Consider the following 19,059-nt stretch of genomic DNA (forward strand, 5'->3'; position numbering starts at 1 on the left):
ATGCTCAACATCACTCATCATCAGGGAAATATAAATCAAAACCACACTGAGATACCACCTCATGCCAGTCAGAGTGGCTAAAATGAACAAATCAGGAGACTATAGATGTTGGCGAGGATGTGAAGAAATGGGCAACCTCCTACACTGTTGGTGGGAATGTAAACTGGTGCAGCTGCTCTGGAAAACAATGTGGAGGTTTCTCAAAAAATTAACAGTAGAACTCCCCTATGACCCAGCAATAGCAATGCTAGGGATTTACCCAAGGATACAGAAGTGCTGATGCATAGAGGCACATGTACCCCAATGTTCAAAGCAGCACTTTCAACAATAGCCAAATCATGGAAAGAGTCTAAATGTTCATTAACTAATGAATGGATCAAGAAGATGTGGTTTATACATACAATGGAATACTACATGGCAATGAGAAAGAATGAAATCTGGCCATTTGTAGCAACATGGATGGACCTCGAGGCTTTCATGCTAAGTGAAATAAATCAGGCAGAGAAGGACAGATACCATATGTTTGTACTCAAAAGTGTAACAAGAGAAACTTAACAGAGGACCATGGGGGAGGGGAAGGGGGAAAATAGTTGGGGAGAGGGAGGGAGGTAAACCATGAGAGACTCTTGAATACTGAGAACAAACTGAGGGCTGAAGCGGGAGATGGGCATGGAGGAGGGCACTTGTTGGGATGAGCACTGGGTGTTAAATGGGAACCAACTTGACAATAAAGTATAAAAAGAAGAAAAGAACCTCTGGTGAGGAGATGGTTAAGAAAAAGTATGTTAGTCATTTATAGTTGTGGACATATTCTGTCCTCATCCTAAGTGAGGTTGGTATAGCAAAGGGATTTCTGCTTTTGCATAAAATGATGATTCCAATAATAATGACATTGAAAAGTTTTGAACGTTTGTTATATGTAGGTTATGTGTTATCGTGTGAGTCCTTCACCAGCACGCAAGCCATATCATAGATAACACACATGTATCATATCATATACTTCTCAGTAGCTTTATGATATTAATATGATTATCTCTATTTTATGTCCATTTTCCAAAGAAGGAGCTTGAGGCTTTAAGACTCTAAGTAATCTTGCCACCAAGGTCATTCAGCTCAGAAGTGGTAGAGACAACAGTTAAACCTGGGTTTGTGTCACTTCAGAGGCCATTGTCTTAACCTCCTTGCTACTTTGCTTTCTATTGAGGGATGCCTACTGTATTATTATTTTTCAATAATGCAATGTAATGATGCCCAGCACTAGGCTCCATTATACTTGGCACAGGGGCTTGCCTAACATTAGAAGAGAGTATAGTGAATGGTGTTGGCATAAGCCTGTTGTGTTTATTTTCACAGCTCTGAGCTCTCCTCCTTCTACCTGATCTTTGTGCAGATGGATGGCAGCATGCTTATTCGTGTTAGGGTCGAGGGAGGCAGAGTCCATATTAATGGGATCAGAGCACCTTTTCTGCAAAGTCACGCCAACAGGCCTGGCCCATGCTGACCCCGTAGCATATAAAGTCAGGCTGCTAACAGGAAACCGGGTGATTTCCGACTTGCTTTCAAGTCTACTGTCATCCAGTGTCGGAAGGATCCTCATTACTATCTTAGAAACAGCTACCAGGTTGCAACTCTTTCTCCCTCCTGCTGATACAGGAGGTAGGATGCAAGTCTTTCTTCCCTGGGATTGATGACTGCAATTTGTCTTTCTGGGGCTTCTACTACTGCTTGGGCAGGCGGCAGCCAGGCCTGAGAAGCCCTCCCGATGCTTCGAGTCAGCAGATTGCTTCTGGGCTGGCCACGCTTCAGTGCCTTCCCATTAAATACTGTATTGATTTCAGGACCTTTTTCCTTCCATGCAACCCAGGACCCCAGGTTGGCTAGGGTAGCAAGGTGGAGAGGAAGATGTAATGAGGAGAGCCACTCAGCAGGTTTGCACAAATAACCTTAAGCTATCTGATGCTACTGACTTATTTTATTTATTTAACAAATGCAATAAGACATGGATGCATCTGGTACAATCGAGGATTCAGTCAGAGGAGAGACATAGGGATAAGTCAGTGGGTATAAGAAGTAAATTGATGGGAAACAGAAAAAGAGGTTGCATTAAGAAGGAATAATGAGGCATCAAGTGAATGGAATTCCATTTGTCTCTGCAGGATCCCAAGGCCTCCCCCCTCCTCAGAGCCTCCATTGTCCCCTATGCAGACTACGAAGCCAACTCCACACAGCCTTCCTCATGTCCTCCTCCTAATTAATGCTCCATGCAATTGTTAGGCATCCATTTTTTAAAATTTCATATAGTATAAAAGTTACCATCTTTACCATTTTGAAGTGCAAAATTTAATGGCATTAGATGCATCCACAATATTGTGTAACCACTGTCACCTCTGTCTAATTCTAGAACTTAGAACTTCATCACTCCCACCAGCAGTCACTCCCCATTTCTTCTCTCCTCCACCCTCTGGCAACTATTACTTTCCCATCTGACTCCATGGATTTGCCTATCACAGACATTTCACATAAACTGAGCTGTACACAGCACAACACATAGCATTTTGTGTCTGACTTTTTTCACTTCACATAATGTCTTCACGGTTCATCCCTTTTGTAACATGATGGGTGTGTGAAGAAATTTCGAACCCTCTCATGTAGATGTGGTAATGTATAATGGTGTAGTCGCTGTGTTGGTTCCTTAAGAAGCTAAGTATTTAATTAACTCAGCAATGCCACCCTTAGGTATATACCCAAAATAACTGAAAATAGGGATTCACACAAAAGCTGGTCTATGAACATTCATAGTAGCACTATTCACAATGGCCAACAGGGAGAAACAATCAAAATCTCTATCAATTAATACATACATAAAAATGTGTTATAGCTACACAATAGGCATCCTTCTTAACAAATTATGTCACTTTCTTGCTTAAACCCTTAAATGGCTTTTCATTTCATTTCAGTATACCGAAGGCACCTCTATGGGCTTGGTCATCTAGCCCATCTTGCCTTTCCAACTTAGTCTTACACTATTTCTCTCCTACTTCACCACCTCACCTTGATGAAGATGCCAAGCCCTTTCTTGAGTCAGCCTTTTGAGGATGCTATGTCCTGAATTTTCTAGTTTCTCAGGCTCATGTACACTATTACCTCTGTTATTTCCTTATTTTCATGACCTGCAAGTTTCTTCTTAAAACACTCAATAGGGTTAAACATTTGCTTATTTTTTTAATGACGGTCTTCCCAAGCTCTCTGAGCAGATTTATGTCTGCCTTTTCATTGCAGGGCACAATGTGCTTGGAACAGGGCTAGGCGCCTAGTAGATACTCAAGAAATACCCGCTGCATGCATGAATGATTAATTTAGGTAAGTTTTCGTTGGATGATTGGTGAGTAGTTAGGCAATAGCTACGATGTGACAGGTAGACATCTAGGATATCAAAAATCAAGAGCTTTGAGGCTAGTTAATTAGCTGGGGAGGCAAAGCCAGCATCTGTGTTGAGGGACAATTACAGCTCACACTGTGGCACTTTAAGACTCAGGGTGGACCGGATTTTAGGGAAGCATCAGAGGTATAAAGGCAGAGGTGGGCACTGGCCTTGCCACTGGGAGGGAAATGAGGCCCTGTGGGGCAGAGGAAGCCAGCTCTATCAACTGAGTCTGAGTGAAAACGTTCACTTCACATTCCCTGTCAGTGAACAGTTATTGTGGTGGTGGTGTTCATTAAGCCTCTTACTAAGATTTTGACCTAAGAGTGTTTATCCATCATTTCAGCTTCCAGAGCTTCCTGAAAAGTGGACTCTCATCCAGTGACACTCGGTGCAATAACTACATTGTGGAGGAGGGGGAAGTGTTATGGAATGTCCACAAGGAGTCCCTTAATAAGCATGTATTTGTCTACTCCAGTGGCATATATGTAAGTGCGTTTGTATGTATTCATTAGCAAGTACTAATTGACTGCCTGCTGCAGCTCAGACCACCTGAAATGAAAACACTTTGAGAACTTGTTAACAGCTCATGTTCATGACACCACCCAGATGGCTATATAAGACTCTATGGCCCATGATGTTATGAGGCCCATGTTCTGTTTTCCCGACTGGTCCCCTGGCGATTTTCATGCACTACAGAGTTGGAGCATCACGGTCCTCCTGTGCACACCATCCTAGGCAAGGCTGAACAACTCTTCACTCCAGCATCACTTTTAGGGAACCTACTGCCCTCACCTGGGCAGGCTTTGGGGCTCCTTCTGTTCATTTTCTCAGCCCCCGCACATAGCTCAGCGGCACCCTCTCCACTGTCAGCTGAGATACATTGGCCTAACATTGTCTTTACTGCACTGTGCACTCACCAAGGAATTTTCCTGCACCTCAATTCATTGCCTCACCTCTATGTGCTCAGCACCTTAGACAGAGTTTGGCACTGAAGTATTCACCTTGGAGATATTTGAAGACTCATGAATCTACCAATCAATTAATAAGTGATCAATAACCAAATACAGAGACTTTGAGTATTGAGGAAGAAATGAATGTCACACATAATGTGGAGAGAGAACAATGACTTAGTGGTGGGAGGTGCATTAAGCAACGAGGCAAAGGCAGTACTTGGTGTGGGGCTAAGTGAAGAAGCCAAGAGAGCCGAGGTGGCAAACTTGGTTACTAGAGATGAAGAAGTTGTATTATCCCTTGAATGAAGAGGGTTTCCCTGGTCAGGAATACAGCTTGTGATGGGAGCTGCTCTTAAACTCTGCCCCAAAACAGTCTATCACACTGGTTAAAAGCAAAAACGTGGGACAAGCACACCCTGATTCTGAATCCCAGCAGCATCACTAACTGGTTATGTTTTGGACAAGATTTTAGCAAATGGAGTCCATCAGTCCAGGGCCGGATGACTCTATTGCTATGACAATGGTAGCTCTTCGGAGCCTTGTGAGGAATCCAAAACCTCTGGATTCCACCTCTGTGTTACCTCCCACATTTTATTTCTTTCAACTTTTACATTAATAGCAAGAGGATCTCTCTCACCTTTTTTTTTTAAACTTGCTACCACTAGGGATTTGCCAGTTGTCATCCATTTGTATTTATGCCTAAGGCTTTCTGCTTTAATTTGGTCTTTACCTCATTTTCAAGTTCATGTAATTATGTTCTCAGCTCCAGGTTGTGTGTGTGTGTGTGTGTGTGTGTGTGTGTGTGTGTCCCAAAGCCCCTTGTGAACAGTGCATGAGGTGAGGCCATGAGCCACTTGCTCCTGCTCCTGAAGGGATAGCAAAAGGCCATGGGACTATCTCTTGCCTCTCCTCTACCAGGAGCCCCTGCTCCTCTGTCTTCCTGAGACTCATGTCCAGAGAAGCAGGTTCACCGTTAAAGTTTAAGCTTGGCAATTTCTCATCTGAGAGTCCACCTGGAATGCTTACCAGATGGTGGCTTTGCCTGCTCTATTCTCACTTGTATGTTACGGAAATGAACACTGGAGGAGAAATCAAGATGCAGCAGATGCTGGCCAGTCCCGCAGTCCACAGGAGAGGAGAACAGACTCATCCAAAGGTTGCGCCGTGACTTAGTAGCCGAACCTGGTTTCATGTTCTGGTTCATGGTTGTTGCTGTGAGAAGCCTGATGATATCTGGTGTGTTTTGCGTGAGGCACCGGGGAAGAGCAAAAGGAGGTTGAAAGATACGTGTTTGAATTGCATCTTTGCCACCTTTAGACTGTTACAGGCAAGCCATTAAACTTTCTGAACATTGGTATTTTTATCTATAAAGAGACAGTAATAGGTCCCACTTAATAAGGTTGTGGTAAGAATTAAATACATTGTGCATGAAATTTAAATAGAATTAGATGCCTAATACACTCACAGCGTTGGCATGTACTTAACATTTGTTAGATGCTAATATTAATAATAAATATTAACATAAATAGTAATCATACTAGTGTTACCATTTTTATTATTATTAGCACCCACAGAGGCCCCTCAAGGCTGTAGTGTGTTACAAACTGTGCTCTGTCTGTATTTGAATCCCAACTCTGTGACTCAGTAACCAAAGGATTGTAAGCAAGTGGCATGGCCTTCCTTTCAGATCCCTCTTCTCTCAAATGGAAACAAGAACTCTTGCTTTGTTCTTGCAACTATAACGAAGCTCAAAGAAAATGACTGTTATTGAAAACAAGTTATTGAAATCTCTGTACCCTTGTCCTTCAATTATCCTTTAAGAACAAATGCTAGTTAGGTAAATACTGATAGCCAACTCTCAGCCATAGCTGCCCAGACTTAGCCTTCTCTGATACTGATACTGGATGAGGTCGTTTTATTGTGGTGGCAAAGGAGCAAAAGCTGATTCTGTTGTGCACATTAAGCCAACAAAATATTATCCATAGGTATATTTCCCTTGTCAGAAACAGTGGAGAGGGAGAAGAATATTAAGATCACCTCCCTACGCACACACTCACACACACACACAGACACACACACACACACACACACACACACACACTAGCTATCACCCAAAGAACTGACAAAGGTGAGACTTGTTATTAACACCAGTGTTATTGCTTCTGCTGGTGGAGGGCTGATGTGGACTTCTGTGTCTCTGCCAGGGCACACTGTGGGCTGGAGTTCATCCCAGCTTGTGGCCCTCAGTTATTGATAACGGTGAGAACTGACTGGGGTAGGTAAACTGCCATTTGATTATTCCATTTTGTAAGAAAGTGTCTCCCAAAATCATATCAGGTGCTATGTTCTCCCACAGGAGCCCCTTCCATTCCATTTTTAATGAAATACCTGGGCAGAGAAATTACTTCTCTAAACACTCCTTTTCCTTTCTCCAGCATGGTGAAATAAATGGTTTAAGGTCTGGAAGCATAATTTACTGACTTCATTTATATTGGACTGGAGGTGATGCTATTTACACAGCTGGTTTTGTGCCATGCCCATTCGCCTACTCCTTGCCACATCACAGAAGGTGACCTCCAAGTTATCACGTCCCAGGTTCCTTATTAGCTACAGTAAGTCTTTCTAACTTGTTGGTTTAAACATGTGTGAATAGAGTGAAAACACAAATGGTTAGATTGTGTTGGGAAAAATCAATGAACCTGGACTCAGAACATTGGAGTCCAAATACTGAATACAATTATGGGGCTGAGGATTAATCACTTAAATTCTCTGAGTTCATTCATTCTCCTTCATTCATTTTTTCAAGCAATATTTATTGAACCAGACCCTTCCAGATACTGGGAATATGGTAGTAAAGAAGAATAGAATGGTCTTTAGGCTTCCTGTATCCTCTATTAAAATGGGTAAGACCAACAACACACAAGTCAATAATATATAACCAAGACTGTAAACCATGCTTCCAAAGAGATAAAGCAGGTGGTAGGTGAGAATGACACTGAGCATGACCTTAGATGAAGTGGCCCAAGTAGTGATCTTAGAAGAGGTGACATTTGGGTTGAGACCTGAAGAATGTTAGTGAGTCAATCACATGAAGAACCCCTGGAACAAGCATCCTGGCAGAAGGAAGAACAGATGCAAAACCCTGAGGGTGATGAAGCTATTGAAATACAGCTGAGGAACAGAAAGAAGCCAGGATGCTAAGCTCTGGGGAGAAGAGATAAGATGCATTTTAATTAGGTAGCTAGGAGCCTGAGCATGTAGGCATTTGTAGACCACAATGAGGAGAGTGAGGTTTCTAGATCTGTGATTCTCAAGCTGTGCTGTGCACTGGAACCCTCTGGAAGACTTTGAAAAATACCAGGTCCTTCTCTTGGGGGTTCTAATTGAATTGCTCTGGAATAGGGGCTGGATATCAAGACTTTAAATTCCCCAGGTGTTCTAGTCTGCACCACAGATGAGGCACTGTCGTGTGTGGATGGAAATTAAGTGAAAGATTTGAAGCCAGAGAGTGATCATGATCACAATTACATTAGAAACTTAATTTTTCTCTTTTAATAAAATGAGCAGGAAGAGACCAACTCTGTACCCTTGTTATAAGGACTGAAAAAGATGACACATGGAAAATAATGTTGCTTAGTAGATGTTCATTGAAAGGGGGGTGATCCTTAAATTTTTTTATAGCACTTTGTGTTTTTAAAACTTGGCTATATATACAATGGAGTACTACATGGCAATGAGAAAGAATGACATATGGCCATTTGTAGCAAAGTGGATGGACCTTGAGAGTGTCATGCTAAGTGAAATAAGTCAGGCAGAGGAGGACAGATACCATATGTTTGCACTCATAGGTCTAACAGGAAAACAGGAGAAACCTAATGGAGGACCAGGGGGAGGGGAAGAGGGAAAGAGAGTTGGAGAGAGAGAAGGACACAAAACCTGAGAGACTACTGAATACTGAAAACGGACTGAGGGTTGAAGGGGGGGGGAGGGGGAAAAGAGGCGGTGGTGATGGAGGAGGGCACTTGTGGGGAAGAGCACTGGGTGTTGTATGGAAACCAATTTGACAATAAACTATTAAAAGAATAAAAATACTCAGCTTGAAAATTAAATATAACAAACAATGTTTTAAAATCTAAATTTGGCCTGTGGGTGGTGGAGTGTCTTTAGGTCAGGTCCCTAAACGTGGATTCTAAGGTGAGGACTCACCTGCAGGTGGGTTATTAATAAGGTGTTCCCGGGAAGAGCCGGCCTGGGAATGGGTGGTGATGTGGGGCAGGCCAGCGGTGGGCAGGCAGGAGCGTGTCTGCAGGCAAGGCTGCGCACAGGAGTCCCAGGCTGCTCCTGCGGGGGAGCTCTGCGGTGGAAGTGATACTTGAGACCTGTCCTGACCTGAGGCCAGGGGTTCACTGTCACGCTTTCATACTTCATGCCCATTAGTTACTGGCTTGGAGCCGTCCCACAGGATGGAAACCTCTAGGTACTCTCTGTGCTACTAAGTGAAGAGGGTCCAGTCTCAACTCTAGGGGCAAAAGCAAAAGGAAGACAAGATGGGGTTGGGCAGAAACTGCAAGAAGACATGCAAAAACCTGAGGGGAGTCCCGTCAGCCCCCCTATAGGCAGCCTGCATGTAAACTCTACTTTAGATAATGGAGACCACTGAAGATTTCACAACCCGGTATGTCGAGCTCAACTCCATTTTAGAGCTTTGGCTGTGGACAGTGCAGAGAAGAGCCTGGAAATGGACTAGAACAAAGGCAGAGCAACCCCAAGGAAGGCCGCTTCGCACATCCAGGGTAGAGATGCCTACGGGTGGAATTAAGACAGGTCAGCAAGTATAGGCAGAAGAGTCAATGCCGAGCCAGAATTAGCAGCACTGTCAGTGGAGCCAAGGGGATGAGGAGGAATATCAGGCCATGCTCCCTGATTTTTTTCTTATTAAAACATTTGTTTCTGAGAAGTAGAAAGACACAAAAATTGAATAAAGAAAAGACAAACAAGTGGAAATGCCAAATTAAAAAGCCCCACTGAAGTTTCATTAAGGTTGGGGATCAGGCGGAAGATACCTCCCCAATGGATGGAACATTTCTTAACTGCCGGCCCCACCCTGGGCCGCCCATGTCTGGCTTATAGCCCTGAGTTTCAGCTTTCACATTTATGAGGGAAAAGTGTGGCTCTAACCCTATTATGCAATGAAGAAGTTTTCTTCTAGGTTTTTGGTCACCCTTGCAAATAGGCAGGAAACACAGCCTGCCTGCGCAGAGTTCGCATTAGCATAACAGAAGCCACTGTCCTTCTGCAATGAAGAGCAGGTGGCTATCCTGAGACCCAGCCATGGACCGCAGGATGGTATTGAGGCTGCTGTGTCATACTTCTGGTTACACTGTAACTCTTTAACAGCGTCATTTCTTATCAGAAGTTACATAATTCTCTCAGGTCTTACAGTAAAACTAATATTTATGGAGCAATTCCCCAGTGCCACTCTGAGACCATTCCACAAAATGTTGATTCCTTCTCTTTCTGATAACATCACTAGCTAAGGCATCTCTTCTTCTTAAGAGTTAGATACACTCAGAGGTACCTGGGTGTCTCGGTTAAGTGTCTGACTCTAGATCTTGGCTCAGGTCATGATCTCAGGTTTGTGAGTTTGAGCCCCACACTGGGCTTTGTGCTGACAGCATGGAGCCTGCTTAGGATTCTCTCTCACTTTCTCTCCCTCTTTCTCTCTCTCTTCCCTCCCCCACTCACACTCTCTAAACAAACAAACAAGCAAACAAACAAAATTTAAGAAAGAGTTAGATAAATTCAGGCGTAGCCCCAATCCATGATTCTAGGACAGCCCAATTGCCTCTTCACGATTTTCATAGATTCCTTGAGAGCTGTGTCCTCACTGTGAGCTTTGACTCAGAACACTGATATTGGCTCTATTCTTTGTTACACACTGTGTCATTACCTACTTTAATTTTCACAAAACAAAACTTACAGAAAATGGTACATGTGTTTCTATAGAAGGTTTTGATGAGTATAGAAAACCCACCAAAGCTAACAGGTTATAATTAAATGTTAGAGATTCTTGTTACAAAAGCCTGTTGGATAGTCACTACAAAAGAATTCCCACAGGCTACAGCAGCTTGGTATTTCTGAGACTTTCCCCTAGATTATTAATGCCTCTTTTCCATTACCACAACACAGCCTAACCTGTCAGAATGGACTGACTCATTCCTACCCTGTCAGACTTCCCCTTCCTTTCTTTGGGCACAAATAGAATCATTACAGTATTTACTGGCCCGTGTGGTTTATTTCACTTAACATAACATTTTAAAGATTTGTTCATCTTGTTAACCATATTAGAGAGCTTGTTCTTTGTCATGACCCACTAGTATTCCAACATTCCCACTGTATGAATATACCACAATTTGTTTATCCATCTTTCTACTGATGGGGACACTTGGTTGTTTATAGTTTTGGGCTAATATAAATAAAGACTCCATACAGCATGCATGTAGAAGTCTCTTTAAGGGCATATGTACTCTTTTCTCTTAAATGCCAAGAAGTAGACTGACTGACTCATAGGTTATTCTGTCAGAACTTGTCAGATTCCGAAGTGGTGGTGATAGTTTAGTTACACAACCTCACCAACACCTGCTGTTACCAGACCTCATAATTTCAGCCATGCTGTGGGGCACCATGTATTTAATTCTGAATATTTTATTTTTAAATTATGAATATTAATTTAACTTGTTAATTTTAAATTATGATGATTAATTACATTGAATAGCTTTTCCTATCCTTATTGACTTTCTTTCTCTCTCAATCTCTCTTTTTTCTTTTTACATTCAGGCCTCTTACCTATCTCAAAACGATTTTTATGTATGGTGGTAAGTAAGGGTTAAGACGTTTTTTCCCATTGTGAATATCCAGTTACTCCAGCACCATTTATTGAAAAGATTTCCTTTTTATATTGAATCACTTTGGTCTATTTTTATTTTGTTGTTAAAAATCAAGTGACCACACACATGTAGGTTTATTTCTAAGCTTCCTTCCCAGCTTAACTCATTTGTCTGCCCTCAAACTAAGAGAGCACTTAATTATTGTAGTGCTACAGTACATTGTAACATTCAAAAGAGTAAGTTTTTTTTAGAGTGAAAAAAGAGAGCAGGGGAAAGTGGCAGAGGGAAACAAAGAACCTTACACGGGCCCCATGCTCAGCACGGAGACTGATGTGGGGCTCAATCCCATGATCCTGGAGTGACAACCTGGACCTCAGCCAAAACCAAGTCAGATGCTCAACTGACTGAACCATCCAGGAACGGCTAATTTTGTTCATTTTAAATATTGCAATGGCTATTCCAGGTCCTTTTCATTTCTTTGCATCTGTATACAGTTAATTTCTATTAAAAATGTACTGGATTTTGAGTGAAACTAATTTGAATATAAAGCATTTTTGGGAAAACGGTATCTTCAATATCAGGTTATTCTATCCTTGAATGTGGTATATCTCTGTCCATTTAATTATGTCTCCTTTAATGTCTCAATAAATTTGGAGATTTTAATTTCCCAACTTTCTGTTCCTGTTATGTAAGAACACAATTTGTTTTTACATTTTGACCTTGCATGCAGTGACCCTACTAATTTCACTTATTACACTCCAGTAGTTTATTTGTTGCCTTTTGATATTTCTATGTACCCAATCATGTCATCTGTAAATAAAAAAAGATTAAACTCTTATTTTTATAATGGTATGTCTTATATTTCTTTTTCTTACCTTATTTTCACTGACTGGAGCCTCCAATACAATGTTTGCTAGATGAGTTAAGGGTGAACATATCTGCCTTATTTCTTGTATAGAAGAGAAAGCATTCAATATTTACTATTAAGCATTACGTTAGCTGTAGTTTGTCTAGTGCCTTTTATGAGATTAAGTGATTTACTGCATTCCTAATTTTCTGAGAGATTTTTTTCCCTTATCATGAATGACTATTGACTTTAACAGAAGTATTTTTGCATTTATTGAAATTCTCATGTTTTCTTTCTCCTTCATTCTGTTAAAATGGTGCATTTAATTGACTGAATACTTGGTGACTGAAGTATCATAATTGCTTCTTTTTCCTTCTAAATTATAGGGTATTTCAATATAGATAAAAGTATTTTAAAAATCAGATATTACTATGCCTATTGACCACATTTTTACATTTTTATATTTTTTGCAGTATTTATTTTTACTTTTATATTTTTTGAGAGAGAAAGAGAGAGAGAGAGAGAGAAAGAGAGAGAGTTGGAGAGAGAGAGAACAAAGGGAGAGAATCTTAAGGAGGCTCCATGCTTAGTGCAGAGCCTGACACGGGGCTTGACCTCACAACCATGAGATCATGACCCGAGCCAAATCAAGAGTTGGCCACTTAACCACCTGAACCACCAAGGTGCTGGGCCACACTTTAACTGTTAATATTCTGCCATGTTTACCTAACTTTTTTGGAAAAGAGATAAAATATTAGAAATACAGCTAAAGACCCACCCACTCTCATTTCATTCTCCTTCTACGGTCCTAAAATTGATAAGAAATCCTCCCATGAATGCACACACACTTTAACTTCATAGACATGTCCTTACAACTATATTTAGGATGGTTTTTTAACATGGAGAGTAGTGGCATCAGTCTTTGACCTTGTGCACCTCTGGAAGTTATTTTTGTGTTTCTAGCATGAGGCAAGCATCTAAATATATTTCATTTTGTACATGGATAATAGTCTGGAGCCCCCTTCACAACTCAGTGTTGTTTATTAAACTGCATACCCATGTTCCCTCATTATAAAGCCAAACATGAAATATAGCACACACCCATTTATATGTGCTTATGAGACTCTCTAATTACCACAGTATAATATCTGCACAGAGGTAGACTGATCTATTTGTCCATTGCTGCCCCAGTACCACTCTGAAATCATTATTATGGATTCATACTAAATGTTGTTAAATTTTAATCCTCACCTTTTTGTTCTCTGTCCCCCACCTATATATATTAATTTTGGGTTAAGCTTATCCAGTTTCTCAAGATAAATCCTTTGGGATTTTGATAATATTTGATGAGGGTAAAGAATATATTTTAGTATAAGACTCACATCAGGTTAATTTAAGAAATATTGGTATATTTAAAATATCAAATCTTCCCATATATTACCATAGTATATTTCACCTTTTTCTTGGGTCTTACTTCATCTCCTATAAGTTCTTACAAATTTTACATAGTGTTTTATGTTTTTGTTGCTATTGTGAATCTTTAAAAGTTGCATTTTCTAATTTGTTTGTATTACTTATAAGAAACTAGGTTTTCTCCATGGACTGAAGGGGGAGGGGGAGGAAGGGAAGGGGGTGATGGTCATGGTGGAGGGTACTTGTGGGGAGAAGCACTGGGTGTTATATGGAAACCAATTTGACAATAAGTTAAAAAACTAGGTTTTTTAATGTGTATTTGACATTAATTATTTAACAATACTGATAAACTAATTAGTTACAGTAAATTGCCTGTAAATATTCATATTTTCAACAAAGGCAATGTTATTTGTGAACACTTTTGATTCTTCCCTTTCAGTGAGTTCCATTCCTCCCTTTATTTCCTTCCTTCCTTCCTTCCTTCCTTTGCTGGCTAAGATACGCAGAACAGGGTTGATGTAAAAATGGGAATTCACATCTTGGCCTGAGTTTAATGGAAAAGTTTCTAAATTTTCATTTATTTTTTATTGGGTTAAAAGAGTTCCCCTCCATTCTTAATTTCTTAAAAGTATTTTTTATTGTTTAAATCATGAATAGGTGTTAAATTTTATTTAATTTTTTCTGTATCTCTTGGAAAGATTACATATTTCTCTCCATTAATCATGTAATATGGAGAATTACATTAGCTTTTCTAACATTTAGCCATTCTTTCATCCTTCAATACATCCTCTTCGGTCATAACAATCTTGTATTTCTTCTGCTAATGTGCGATGCAGGATTTTTACTCCTATGTTATTAAGATCAGCCTATCATTTCTCCTTTAATTGAATTACTGGAAACAGAAATGTATGTGTCTTTGATGTTATTACAAATATGAAATAAAAGGTGTATCATGTAACTAGGTGTCCTGTGACTAAACTGCTGATGTATTTCTAAAATGTTGATGAATAAAAATGGAGTCAGATTTGAATTTAAAAATCGCTACCATTATTTTTAATTTTTTCTCTATTGCTCTGGAGAAGTAAGTCTGACACAAAGATTTCTCTTTGTAAGGGCTTCAGGAAAATGTGAGTACAGATTCTGAGAGGGGTAAAGAAATTAAGATTTTCTTCCACTGGTGTAGGGGTGTGTGTGTGTGTGTGTGTGTCCTAATCTGGCTCCTGCAATATGGCAGCAGGCCAGAGGCCGGATGGAATGATGGGGAGGAGGTATTCCCCTTTAGATGCATGGAAGCAGTAATTCAGTTAAAAGAGTCCAGAATACACAATCTAGCTTTGAGTTTTATATGCCTTTCTGATATTGTCTGCATTATGACCTGAGGACACAGGCTTATTTTCAAATAGTCTGGTTTCAGTGGTGCTTTAGGAGGTTAAGAGAACATCAACATCTACTCCTTAGGCTCTGAGGGATGGGCAGGGCAGCACCATGAAGGAACTGTGAGAAGTGGGTAACAGGTGACCCCTCAGGACAGAAACAGCTGTCCAGGAGTGCTGAGGCAAAGAGCAAGAGCAGAGACTGAAAAATGTCAGCTGACCCAGGATTGAGCAGAAAACACTGGGGTGTCCATTAGGTCTCTAATAGAAAATCTAACTGGTCTCTTCCATGATGGATTATTCTCACACAACACCTGTTGGCAGAATGGCTGTGAGCACTTCAAGGCCCATATCTTTTCAAGTTCTAGTTTAAAAGGAAAGAGGATGTCTCACCCTAGAAATCCTGGGATTGAAAAGAAGGTTACATGCTGATTCTGGAATCAACCACTGTGGCCTAGAAGCCCACCTGGGCTGATCCCGGAGACCTGGGTTCGCACCTGACACTGGACAGGATATGGAGATAATGTCAACCAGAGTGCACAGACTTCGGTCTTCCACACAATGGGGGAGGTAGCATGGTAGCAAAGGAAAGTCATCGACGTTTTAAGGCTGGGAATGCAGTCATTTGGATGTTAAAAAAGTCTTACTGCTAAAAGTATGCAATAGAGTTAAAAAATTATAAAAAATTTAGAAGACTCATTGCAAGGAGGCAGGTGGGATCAAATGGTTAAAAAAAATCATGAAATAACTGAAGGCTGAGAAGAAACCATTAGGTTTGGAAGAGACAGTGACTTGCAATCCTTGAGATCAAGAATTTAAAGATTACAGAGAGAGCACAACCAGACTGAAAAGGTTGTGGAGTGATAACACACTATCACTACCCCACATTTTGCTGAATTCCTGGGGGTAATTCCAGTCTGAAAATAATTCCATTAGTAGCATGGGCTTCCTCTACCAAGGTCAGTAGTGTTTGTAGGTCTATTCATAGATGCAAACTGAAAACAACATTGTACCACTGGGACTTGAAGAAGAAAAGTAAGGTCCAGCCAAACCAGACTGAATAATAGGCTAAAGAATAGAAATAAGACGTTCTTTTGAGAATAAAGTTCTAGAAGACATGTAAACAAATTGTGCTCTTCACGTGTACAAATGCACTGTCTCTGCTTTGAGGTTTAAGTTTTCCTCTGAGTCTTTGATTCAAGGTCTTAGCTTACAGTGTGCTTCAACATGGGTTCCTGGGGGGTACCGAGTGTTAGGGTTATGGGATTGTTTTTATTTTTTTTTTAGGAAGCAACTCAATCGTTTGTGTTCCTCAGGAAACTTGATGTACTTCTCTTAAAAAAATTTTTTTTTTACTTTCTCTCTCTGCCTCTGCCTCTCCCTTTCTGCCTTTCCCCTATCTTTGTTTATATTAAATCTTTCCTTCCTTCTGGATAGGAAAAATTTAAAGTAGAGCATGCGGGCTGGAGAAAGCCTGTTTAGATTTGAATTTTAGCTAGCTACATGGTGCTGTTTGACGTTGAACAACTGGTTTAATGACTGATAAAAATCTCTGTTTTCTCACCTGTAAAGTGGCAGTCAGATGTTCCTCGCCTCCAATGTTTTGAGGAATAAATAAGATTCATATGTGAAATTCTTAGCACACTGCCTCTCAAGTAAGAACTGAATTTGTATATGTTATTGTGTAAAACTCACTCTTACTCTCTATTTCGGTGTTTGTTCTGACCACTTTCTTTCTGGATAAACATCGTCTTTTACTCTCAGCTTTGACTTGTCAAAGTATCTCACTTTATGGATATAAAAGAATTTGTGTGAGATTGGAGAGAGAGGGAGAGACAGAGAAAGAGAGATATATTTTTTTCAAGTGAGGCACTGTGGAGTTAACAATAATTTTGGGCAATAATATCCAAATGGTTCCAGGGATAATGCAGTTTTGTATGGGAAAAAAACAACTTGGACAACCTTTGCTCATCTGTCTGTAATGTCACTGTTCTCTCCTTCAAACTCTTCAAAAGTTACTCAGCTGGCTTTGGGATCATGAAAATACATGTGGGGACTATCATGTATTAGAAGCCAAATATGCATTAGAAGATATGCAGGGCATTTTTTCCTTCTTTTTTTTTTTTTTTTAATTTTGTAACATACTCACTTTCCCCTAACTCTAAAAGTTGTATATAACCCTACTCATTATGTATAATTAGTGCCCTTTTCTAAATAAGAAATCGCCACTTAAAGTGTTTCTTGCCCAAAATTATTTAGTTAGAAAGAGATCTTAGATATTTGAGTCTTGACATATTTAAAAAAAATTTTTAATGTTTTATTTATTTTTGATACAGAGAGAGACAGAGCATGAGAGGCGGAGGGGCAGAGAGAGAAGGAAACACAGAACCAGAAGCAGGCTCCAGGCTCTGAGCTAGCTGTCAGCACAGAGCCTGATGTGGGGCTTGAACCCACGAACGTGAGATCTGACCTGAGCTGAAGTCGGAGGTTTAAATGACTGAGCCACCCAGGTGCCCCAAGTCTTGACATATTTGACCCCCAAGTCTCTGCTTTCTTCAATTATTGAACTTGGCGCTGTTGCTGTTGTTGGTTAGTACTATTACTATCATTATTGTAATAACTGTCACTGCTGTTTTGGGGCAGTGATGATTCATGTTGGTTGTACCAGTATTACTTTTTTCACCATGATGTTAACAGACACTTATTCAAGAAATTAAATATTGGTGTGTCAACTGGTTCAACTGACAGGAAAAATAGGTGGTCATGTCACCTATTTTGTCAAACAGTGTTTAAAAATTCACAAAGAGGGGCACTAGGTGACTCAGTTGGTTAAGCATCTGAGTCTTAATTTCAGCTCAGGTCATGACCTCACAGTTCCTGACACTGAGAACTGTGTGGATGCTGTCCTTCCCATGCTCTTACACACAGGCAAATGTGCATGGTTGTGCGCTCGCTCTCTCTCTCTCTTTCTCTCTCTCTCTCACTCTCTCTAAGTAAATGGACTTAAAAATTCCAAAAAGAAAACAGGGGTAGGAGATTTAGTTTTTAGTTTATCAAGTCATTACATAAAGTACTTATAATAATGTCTCCTCTTATAAAAGTATAAAAAGAAAAAAAATATATTTGTGTAGCATTTATCCTCTTCTAGGCAAAGAAATGGTCCTAACCATTTCAGTCCTTCATTCAATATTTTTTGAGAAATAAGCATGGACTTTTGCCCTGCTGGCTCCTGCACCTGCCAACACTGTGCTTTGAAACAAGACCAACCTACCCACATCCCACTCAGTCAGCGTCAGTGCAATGGCACATAGGCCCTGAGGACATCTAAGTGCATATCCAAGACACATGTGTTTCAGTTTTCCCTGCCCCCAACTTCCCTAGCCCTTACTGATTTCTACAACCCAGCAACTCCTGAGTCCTCACCTTGTTTTCTTTACCCAACTTACTGATTCTCCTTGCAGCCAAAGCCTACACTTGAATTATCTGATTTTATAACTGATGTTCTTTTTGGCAAGGAAAACACCCTAGACCGCTCTGGACATGCCTGGTTAAAAACAATAGCCCAGTGCTGAATGCTTGAACACCTCCCTTAGAATGCCATGGGTAGCTGTAATAACTTGTAATGACTTGGTGCTTCATGCGCCCTCACCTCCCAAATGTCTAAAGGAGAATTAGAAAGCTGTGTCAATTGGTGAAATGCTTGTAAACAGCTCAAGAGTGAGTGGAGATACTTCTAACTGTTTTCACATCAGTTCAACCCAAATCAGCAGGTGGATTGTTGTGCTGAAGCACTACAAACATTAATTGTTGTGCTTCGCTACAGACAACTTTTACTCCTTGAAAACTCAAAGAGTAAATGAACCTCTCTAAAAACTTATATTTTTTTCCTTTACTCTTTTCTACAATTGTGTATCAATTATAGGTCATTTTTTTTGGTAGTTGTAAACATCTATTCCTCTCTAATTACTGCTCAGTAGACAGGATCTGAAAACCGCTGAATTCTTATAAGTTGAAAAGGGCTCACATTTTCTTTCCATTTCTCACTCACTGTCTGTCATATTTCTCAGGCTCCAAAATCTGGGGAGTGATGAAATGTGGTTTGTCATACTCAACAGGTAGAAGCCTGATAAATCACAAGTATAAGAGTCTGATGATTAGAAAT

At 40.4% G+C, this 19,059-nt stretch overlaps 1 protein-coding gene across 1 annotated transcript in view; it reads right to left on the reverse strand.

The window, feature by feature from the left end:
- The window catches only part of LOC115279716, a 50,271-nt gene extending 41,466 nt beyond the window's left edge, over positions 1 to 8,805 (reverse strand). Inside the window, exon 1 of the mRNA XM_029924235.1 lies at positions 8,584 to 8,805. Coding sequence (XP_029780095.1) covers positions 8,584 to 8,805 — 222 coding nt within the window. The remainder of the gene's footprint in view (positions 1 to 8,583) is intronic.
- Between the last annotated feature and the right edge of the window lie 10,254 nt (positions 8,806 to 19,059).

This window comes from Suricata suricatta, chromosome 16, assembly GCF_006229205.1.
Source record: "Suricata suricatta isolate VVHF042 chromosome 16, meerkat_22Aug2017_6uvM2_HiC, whole genome shotgun sequence".
Lineage (NCBI taxonomy): Eukaryota > Metazoa > Chordata > Mammalia > Carnivora > Herpestidae > Suricata > Suricata suricatta.